The sequence below is a fragment of the Crotalus tigris genome, unplaced genomic scaffold (assembly GCF_016545835.1).
Source record: "Crotalus tigris isolate CLP2741 ecotype Arizona unplaced genomic scaffold, ASM1654583v1 scf7180000020218.1340706, whole genome shotgun sequence".
NCBI classification, from domain to species: Eukaryota; Metazoa; Chordata; class Lepidosauria; order Squamata; family Viperidae; genus Crotalus; species Crotalus tigris.
In genome coordinates this window covers 60,523-70,067 of record NW_024097911.1, presented here as the reverse complement: position 1 = coordinate 70,067, position 9,545 = coordinate 60,523, and the positions used below count along the sequence as shown (strand labels likewise).

The 9,545-nt window shown below is 42.4% G+C and overlaps 1 protein-coding gene across 1 annotated transcript; it reads left to right on the top strand.

Moving 5' to 3' along the window:
• Positions 1-38: 38 nt before the first annotated feature.
• On the top strand, positions 39-9,217 carry APEX2 (apurinic/apyrimidinic endodeoxyribonuclease 2). The gene is made up of 6 exons (XM_039366066.1): positions 39-253; positions 2,280-2,363; positions 3,603-3,783; positions 6,140-6,286; positions 7,289-7,358; positions 7,902-9,217. The coding sequence occupies exons 1-6, from the start codon at positions 133-135 to the stop codon at positions 8,880-8,882; spliced, it is 1,584 nt and encodes a 527-aa protein (XP_039222000.1). The 5' UTR covers positions 39-132; the 3' UTR covers positions 8,883-9,217.
• Positions 9,218-9,545: the final 328 nt, after the last annotated feature.

The following is a 9,545-nucleotide window of genomic DNA, read 5'->3' as shown; positions in this document are numbered from 1 at the left end:
CTAAATAGAACCGGAAGTGAACGCCCATTTTATTTTATTTTTTAAAAAAACATCTTGCTTGGCGGTGGGAAATGACGTTCGGAGGAGAATTTGTCTTCTCTGCCTGGGTCCGAGACGCCCCGCTTAGCTGGGATGAGGCTGGTGACTTGGAACGTGAACGGGCTTCGGGCAGGAGCCGGGTCGGCGGGGTTGAGGCCGCTCCTGGATTCTTTGGGAGCGGATGTTATTTGCTTGCAGGAGACTAAGATAACCCGTGAGTCACCGCATCCCCACGTGCATGCAAGGCAGAGCTTGACAAGTGTTTAAAATGCAAAAGGTGGCAGGGTTTCCCCGTGTTTTTTAGGTTTTTTTTTTTTTATTTGCAGCCTTGACCACTTGCTCTTTGGCGGGATGGGTGGCTGGAAACGGTCTGTCGGGTTAGCAACCATCCTGTCTAAAATTGAAGTATATAAAAATCTAAAGAGAAGGAGAGACTGCCCCAAATGCGTCAGCTTCAGACAACATGGTCAGTAGTTGGAAATTGCAGGTGGCAGACCAGCTCCATCTGTAGCCCCAATCCCCAAATTTGAGATTTGTTTGGCTAATTCAGATTTGGAGTTGCTGGATCAAAACCACAGATTTGGCAATAGAAATCAGAAATTTAATGGAAATTAGAAACAATTCCTAACGAATTTGGCTAATTCATCCTTCCTCTCCTCCCCCCCCCCTCAACTGCATACCTTTCGAAAATCTCAAAAAGAGCAAATATGTAAAGACATCTTAATATTCATCTTCAGTGGGTACTTTTTAAACAAGCAAAGGAGAATTTTTAAAAAATGAAATGGAAACTCTATGTATGCAATGACTTTAAGGTAGTAATTTATTGCTGTGATAATAATTGATAATATTGCAAGTCTAGATAAACTTGCCTCCTCCGGCTTGTCTTCCACTCAAAGGGAAGAACATGATGAGAGTGCCTTGTGTACTCTCTGTAGTAGAACATCCAGATTCAGCCATAGTTTCATTCCAAACAGCATTAACCTTGTGAACTCTCAAACTTCCTCCTTCCGTTATATTTTCAAGATGGACAGTGTTTAATATTTATTTGCTACGTATATGTAGGGGTGTGGGTCTATACACATGTTGTTCATAGTATGTTAGGTGTGTGTCATGTATGTGTTCACTTTGAGAGCGGGCAACTAAATTTCATTTTTGATGTGTGCTGTTGTGCCCACAGTAAAAAAAAATGACAATAAAGGTTATCTTATCTCATCTCTTATAATCTCTTATCATCTTACCTTACCTTACCTTACTTATCTTGTGTAATTATCAAAAATATATTTTCCTCATCAGGATTTCTTAAATTGATTATGAGAGTAATAGAATTGTTAAAAATGTCAGTATTTCTGGATATATAATGTTGGGAAAGATGGAAAGAAAATTAAAAAGGGGATCACTAGCAAAAGGTTGATGGCTGGACTTGATTATAACATGAGTGCACTACTGAAAGACATAACAGGCCAGGTGGAGGGCACATCATCTTGGAGAAAATCTATTTTGTCATTAAAAGTTAACGCTGACTTAATATACTTAATCATCATCAGGCCCTTTCTATCCATAAATGACAGTAAAGGGAGAAACATATTTCAGCCTGACTATGGATATATGATACATTTATTGGAATTAATTTCCCCTTGAGAAAGTGTGAAATTTGCCCTAATATTAAAACAGACGAACATGAGGGCGAAATGAGCTGTTGTTGTTTTCTCACAGCACCTCAGTGTTGATTGAACTTTTTAGGTAAAAGAAAACTGTAGGAACCACAATATTGAAATGAAATCAAGAAAAGTCTAGTTTTAGTAAAGTAGCCTGATGTATGTCTCATTTACATGTTTGCTAAACCAAATTTAATCTAGCTAGTCATTTTCGGTTCTTAAACTGTAGTGGGTCCCTGGGATTTCAGACAATCAGAAATTTTGCATAATTTTACATTAGATGCTTTAAAAATACTTTTTTCCATGTTGAGTCTTAAGCCATATGCTGGCTGACCATACACTGCATTAAATTAGTCTAGGATTCTTTTTAGCATGCTGAAAATATTCCCTTTTTAAAAACTGGTAAAGAAAAGCAATGTGATTGTGTGTTTGTGTGTGTGTTTGTGTATTATAGTTTGTCTCTGAAGCTTGCTGGCCTTGCTGTCTGAGATCACAGGAGAAGTTCAACCATACTGGGAACACCAAGCTGGGAAAAACTGTTCTAGGCTGATCTTTTTCCTGATTAAAATTCTGCTTTGTTCTCAGGGGACCTGCTGGAGGAGCCATTGGCTATAGTGGAGGGCTATAGCTCCTACTTCAGTTTCAGTCGCATTCGCAGTGGCTATTCAGGTACTGATGGATTAGTAATCCTGACAAGTCCAGTTGATTCCTGGATTGACAGCTTCTCAGCTGATTGTTGCTGTTTCTTAAACTTTGTCATTCTCTGAGTAAAGAAATAATTATGATTCAAAGGCATGGCTAAAAAAGTCTCATGTCTCTAAAGCCAGCTTGAACATGTGGCATATTTTTTTCAGTGTAAGGTTCTAATCTGTGTCCTGTGTTATTTTGTTGGGATGTGAAATTTAGGATATTGTACAGTGGTTTGCACACACTCTTACACGCACTGCCTTTTTTGGCATTGGAATGTAGATTGATCTCTTCTAATCTGGTAGCCAGATTTGTTGGCATAACGTGGTTAGAAGCTTTAACAATTCTTTTTTCTGTTGCTTGCTATATTTCAATGGGCATTCCATCAGTTCTTGTAGCCTTCCAACTTGGTAATGATTGGAGTGTGAACTAACTTCATCTTCTAGTACTACAGGTTCTTGTAAATAGAGCATATCTTCTACGGCAAGTGTCTTCAAACTTGGCCCTTTTATGACTCATGGACTTCAACTCCCAGAATTCCTCAGCCAGGCATGCTGGCTGAGGAATTCTGAGAGTTGAAGTCCATGAGTCATAAAAGGGCCGAGTTTGAGGACCCCTGTTGTAAGGTATCTTGGATGTTGCCATCTCTACTGTACAATATTTTAATATATTCCTTCTTTCTTTTATCTTCTTTTAGCTACTATTTGTTCATTGACATCCTTTAGCATACCAATTCGAATCTAAGCTCAGAGATCTTTTGGAAGTCTTTCCTTGTTTTTCATTCTGTTTCCAATTTACTGTGTCAGGATATAACAGGATTGTTATATGCTTGTCTACCATTTTTGTGGTTGATAAGAGTTGTTCATCACAACAATTAAAGGATTGATGTAATAACTAAATAATTATAGTGTCTGAATAAATCCGTGTTGAACTCTTCTCTTAGCAAGAATCTCCTCTTTGGTTTAAAATTTTCCTGGGGACTGTACCTCATCCTTATCATATAAGTAATAGATAAGCAGAAGAATCTTGTGCCAAAGATTAAGCTGGGAAATTAAATCAAAGGCCACTCTAAAATCTGTGAGGGCTGTATTATAGCTTCGTGCATATAGGTTGCTGTTCAGGATTTCTGTAGTTAGTGAAAATGTTGGGCCTGTGATTAAGTAGATAGCCTTTTTGCCCTTTCAGATGAAGGATGACCTTTTAAACCTCCTGTGTTTCTAGGCGTTGCAACCTTCTGTAAGGTCAGTGCCACCCCAGAAGCAGCTGAGGAGGGCTTGTCTGGGCTGTTTACCAAGCACAGTGGAGCAATCGGTTGTTATGGAAACACAGAAGACTTCACAGCTGATGAGCTCAAGGCCCTGGACAGTGAAGGCCGGGCAGTGATCACCCGCCACCGCATATGGTAAAGATAGGGATCACAAAGGCGGGGAAGGAATACCTGTTGTTGATGCTGACTTAGCAAATTTCCTGGAAGCTGACAACTCATCTGATATGGAGATTAACAGAGCAGTAGTTAATAAGGCAGTGTTGTGATCTGGATTTGAAGGGGAAGAGAATATTGGGAGCACATAGGAGTTCTTGTTGCATCTATTGGTGATTGCTTTAAAAAGCTACTTTTTTCTGGGCTCACACAGCAAGACTGTAGGATAGGAGAATCCCCCTCAAAAGATGTGTTTGATTTAAGGAAGTGCTGACAGGAATGATAAGTACTCTCATGCATACTCTGAATCACCTTTTCAGTTTGAATTTGGATCACTGCAAAGTCCTTAATTGTAAACCAGGCATTTGGGAGTTAATTCTAGGCATAAACAGTCTGCACAAATTCAGACAGCTACTAAATGGTAGCAGAGAGTCAGTTGGAGGTATGCAACTTGGGTATGTCTGGTTAATCCCAGTGTTTAACAGGTTTGATAGATAAATGTTGCAGCCCCACAAAATGTGAATATGAACTCAGAAACTCCTGACACCAGTCTAAATTCAACATTACATATGCAAGAGTAAATGGCTCCCATCTCTCCAGATGTGATTTGGTTAATAGTGCTGAATTCTTTTATATGGGCATTGAAGGCACAGTCAAACAAATCTGCCTTGCCAAAGGTATAATTATAACCCATGGAATAAGCCTACATGTTGCTCATGGAAGAAGAATTAGAGATATATTCATGGAGATTAGGGCTGTTTCAGTTACTGTAATTACTGTATAATAATATTTTACCATCAGTTTCAAAGGCAACTTGATTTGCAATACTTTTTGCTAGGGAGTGCCAGTGGAAAGAAGTTGTTGCAATGACATCACTTATAATAATAATAATAATGATAATATTTGCTTACTTACTTCAACTTTGCTGCCACTTGACTTCAGGCTGACTGGGCAGCTCACAAAAAAGAATGTAAATTTGACAAAATATATGGAAATACATTACAGGAAATAAATAACAAACCCAGACAACTACATCAGCATCCATGTGACATATAATAAACATATTATTTACTTATATCCCACCTTTATTATTTTTATAAACAATTCAAGGTGGTGAACACAACGCAATATTCCTTCCTCCTCCTATTTTCTTTCCAACAACAATCTTGGATGGTGACTTGAGCTGACAGAAAATGACTGGCCCAAAGTCACCCAGCTGGGTTTCATTCCTAAGGCAGGACTGGAAGTTACAGTCTCCTGATTTCCATCCTGGTGCCTTAACTACTAGACCAGACATGTCAAACACAAGGCCTGGGGGCCAGATGCAGCCCGCGAAGTGGTTTCATGTGGCCCGCGAAGCCATTCTGGAAACAGTGAGGGAACGGCCTCCGCTGCCTTGGCTCTGGCCCAGGCCGGCCGGGAGCCAATGTACAATTTTGTGGTGGCCATCTATGCTGAAACACATTCAGTCTTAGCTCCACAAGGCCGTCTGGAAACAGTGAGGAACCAGGAGAACCTTGAGCACCAGCCTTGAGGAAGTGGGGCTGGGTTTGGTGCCATGAGTGTTCAAGGGCCAGGCTGGGCATTTGACCACCATCCAGCCCCCCCCCCCCGCATGGCCTGAGAGGAACGGTGAGACTCCTCCAGTGGACCATGCCTTGGCGCTTGTCCTGGTCCCACCCCCTTCTGCCAGAGACCCTCAGATCTGTCCCACTCCTGTCCAGACCCCCACAGGCGCCCTTGACGTGAAGGATGTAGAACTGGCCAAGCCCACCCAGTAGGCCACACACCCACTCCATCCACACACCCCCAGTAGGCCGCACCCACCCTGGCCACACTCACCCGGCCCCCTGAGGGCAACCGCAATGCTGATGCGGCCCTCAATGAAATTGAGTTTGACACCCCTGTACTAGACTAAACTTGCTGAAACATTACCATCTTAATTGTTCAGTTGATAGGGTCACCTAATTAGAATGACTCCTGTTTATGTACAGTGGCTTAAAACAAAAGGAGTAGAGGACCAATACAGTCAGTTGCAGCGTGCTGGGGATATCTTTTCTGAGGACTTTCCAGTTGGTCCTTTGAAAATAGAATTATAGAGTAAATGTGTTGGGGATTGGATCAGCAGGATGCTTGTATTTAAGATGTGAAGCTGAGTAAAGGAGGTGTATAAATGCTAAATATTACTCTTTTTGAAACATCCTCCAGTAGCAGAAAGTGGAGTTGGAATAAAGGCTGAAAATGGTTAAGTTCTTCATACTAGGTGCGGTTGGCTGAGCATTATTGGATGGCATGTAGAGAGGCAGGGACTGAACTCTACACTTTCTCTGTGTTGTAGCACTTCAGAACAGCAGGAAACTCTGCTGACTGTCATCAATGTGTATTGCCCTCGAGCTGACCCTGAAAAGCCAGAACGTGGAGACTTCAAGCTGCAGTTCTACCGCCTCTTGCAAGCCCGGGCTGAAGCTCTTCTTAGAGCTGGAGGGTAGGCATGCTGTGAAATCCTTGATTCAGCTGTTATTATTGCATTGAGCTGGGCTAAGCAATATTCTTTCTACTCTGCGCAATGAGAAGAGAACAACGTTGAACTATCTTGCAGGGAAACTACTGTAAAGTTTGCTAAAACCAAGAGAAATCTAATAAATATTCGTTCCTGTTTATAAGTCCTGTAATATCCCTTTGACGTCTTTCTTTTTTAAGGTAGCTTTCAAGCTACTTCTTCTTCTTCTTCTTTGACTGAATAAATTGAGCAAAATACATATGATATGAGTATGAAATATAAGACAAAGCCTGTTTATCTCAGATCTGTCCTGAATTATATGCAACTCACTAAGGGGGATTCGTGCATTACAGATTATTCAGATTTGTAGATACTGAGATTTTTAGTGAAAACTACTTTTTAAGGAAATTCTGGCTCAAAAGCTATTTGTGTCTGTTGTGCACTGAGCACCATTGTGGGTGTGTAAAGGAAGGTGGGTGACTAGGTGAACAAAGTTCTGGGGAAGTTTGCTTGGAGTGTTTTTTTAAGAACTTGGGAAACATGTCGGAGCTCTTTCAGATATATTTGTTGACTTGGTTTGGGCAGATATGTTTTTTAGTCCATTCTTATATATTAAGGCTAAGGTGAGGGAATGGAAGTTATGGCATGCTTTGTAAAAGAAAAGCTCCATGTTTAGTTTTTTATCTTGAGCAACAGAAATGCTGGGTGAAAAATGGTAGAAAAGAGATGTATTTGAAGCCTAGGGGAACCATTGCTAATCTGACCCTTCGTGACACAGACCAAAAATATCACTTGGTTTAAGTGGATGTTCAGTATATTCATCCAGCGTAAGCTACTTTGCACTTGGAACCGAGTTTTTCCCTGCTGATACTTCTCAGTGCTGCAGCTGCCTGCTTCTGAGACCTCAGCTGTGCTTTATAGTTGTATTAGCAGACCCTATAATGGAACTGCAGATTTTGACGGTGCACATTTCCTCTCTTCCTCTAGCCACGTGATCATCCTGGGAGACATCAATACTGCACACAGGCCCATCGATCACTGTGACCCAGGAGATTTGGTAAGTGTAAACCGTGGGTCCTAGTCTCACTTTAGGCATGAAAGTCAGCTAGGTGACTTTGGACCAGTCGCTTTCTCAGCCCTGCTGGTTGTCGGAAAATAGGAAAATATTTACCGCCTTGAGTTATCAAAGTAATAAAGTCTGGGTGTACAGTAAATGAATACAATATTGCTGATCTATTGTACAATAACTTTACAATTATTACAATCCAGGGGAGGGCAACTTATAGCCCTAGGCCTGCATCTGGCTTTCCAGGCCCCCCCCCCCTTTTTTTTTTTTTTTTTTGCAGCCCTTGACACCCCTCTGGCCATGATTACTGAAACCCAACAGCACAGTTTCCTGCCACATTGAGTTGGAGAGGAGATGGAAACTCTGGTCTTGTAAATCTTAAAATATGGCCACATTTGCAACCAGAGCCATTGCATGGGAGACATGATCCTCCCCATTATGAAGTCCAGGTACCAAAATCTTGCACCAGTTTGAAGATACATGGAAAAGCATTTTAGTTTCATAAAACTAGCCTGCCTCTCTTCTGACCTGTAGGAATCCTTCCAGGAGCATCCTGGGCGCCACTGGCTGGACGGTTTCCTGTGGGAGCCTGGCAGAGATTCTGAGAACGAGAACCTCTTTGTTGATACTTTCCGCTTTCTGAACCCGAGTCAGGATGAAGCCTACACTTGCTGGTGTAATGTAACAGGATCCCGGCATCTTAACTATGGTACCCGCATTGACTACATCCTGGCTGACCGTGCTCTGGCATTGTTGGAACTGACCGATGCCCGGATCATGCCAGAGGTGTTGGGCTCTGACCACTGTCCTGTCCAGGCTGTGCTGAAAAGTACCTGCCTGTCTGCCCCCCGGTGTCCCCCGCTCTGCACCCGGTTCCTGCCTGAGTTTGCTGGCACCCAACAGAAGCTCAACCGGTTTCTGGTAAAAGTGGAACAGACTAAACTGCCTGAGAAGGGACAGAAACGGAGCAAAGCGGAGAGAACTGCCTTGGCGAATTTAAAGAAAAGGCGGACCGGCCCAGCACAGAAAGGGCAAGGGGATTTGCGTAGCTTCTTCAAAGCTGGAACCTTGGATGCTGAGCCTATGGATGATGGAAGGGGCCAGTCAGTTTTGAAAGTGGTCCAGAGGGCAGCAGCAGAGGATTCTGGGAAATGGCCTATTGTGGAGAGCACTGAAAGGATAACTGATAAATGTGGGATGGAGGAAGTCTCAGGGGTAACCCAGACATCTATTGAGAGTCCAAAGGTACCCTCTAAGGGTGTGACCAGCAAGGCAGCTACGAATTGTGAGAAAAACACACTCCCCTCTATGCAAAATCAGTCTGTGTTGTGGAAGTCACTACTACCTGGCCCTGCACACCCACCTCGCTGCAAGGCCCACAAGGAGCCCTGTGTGTTGCGGACAGTGAAGAAACAAGGCCCAAATTGTGGACGACGTTTCTTTGTCTGTGCCCGGCCTCTGGGGAAGCCCTCGGATCCCCGTGCACGGTGTGACTACTTCCTGTGGGCCAGCTAGGGCGCTTCCTGAGCAGAGCAAGGGGAGTCTGAGTCTGATTTGTGTTTTGGGTGCTATGTACCCCATTTGACCTGCCCAGGCAGGCGACTTTGACTTGGGATAAGTAATTGCAAGTGGCTACATGAGGTCAGGGATGCATATTTTTCTGCTCTTTTATATTGCAGGAACTTCTAAAAGGATTCGGGCAACTTTTGATCTCAGTCGTCTTTTCCCTGTTGCCCCATTAGAAACTTAAATCTTTGTGATTGCTAGGAAATGACTAGCCTTTGTAGAAAACACATTTTAAAAAAACATTTGATAAAAATAAAGATCTTTGGTCAAAACAAAGAAACAAACACCCTTTTCTCTAAACTGGGGAAATTCTTCTATTCTCTGAAAATCTTGTTTAAATATTTCTAAATCCCTCATCTCCTGTGGCCAGAGAATTTCAAGTAGAGAGGCCAACACAGAGTAGAATCATGGTCAAATCTCAAGAGGCTCAATTTTAGTTTTGAAAACAAAGTTCTGCCCACTTTCACAGCTCATTGAAATAATTCCACTAGAGTTCCCCATTCTTTCTGCTTTGTTTTCTCCAGAGCTAATTATCTGCTGATCCTATGTTAGCTTTCCAATTTGGGTGTTCCTATTAATTGGCAGCCCAGTAAACAATCATGTGGAAAATAA

Bases quoted from the DNA above. Each gene is read 5' to 3' on its own strand.
- APEX2 (XM_039366066.1), top strand. From the start codon at position 133: ATGAGGCTGGTGACTTGGAACGTGAACGGGCTTCGGGCAGGAGCCGGG. The intron at 3,784-6,139 runs GTAAAGATAGGG...TCTGTGTTGTAG, and splicing joins ATCACCCGCCACCGCATATG to CACTTCAGAACAGCAGGAAA. The intron at 6,287-7,288 runs GTAGGCATGCTG...CTCTTCCTCTAG, and splicing joins GCTCTTCTTAGAGCTGGAGG to CCACGTGATCATCCTGGGAG.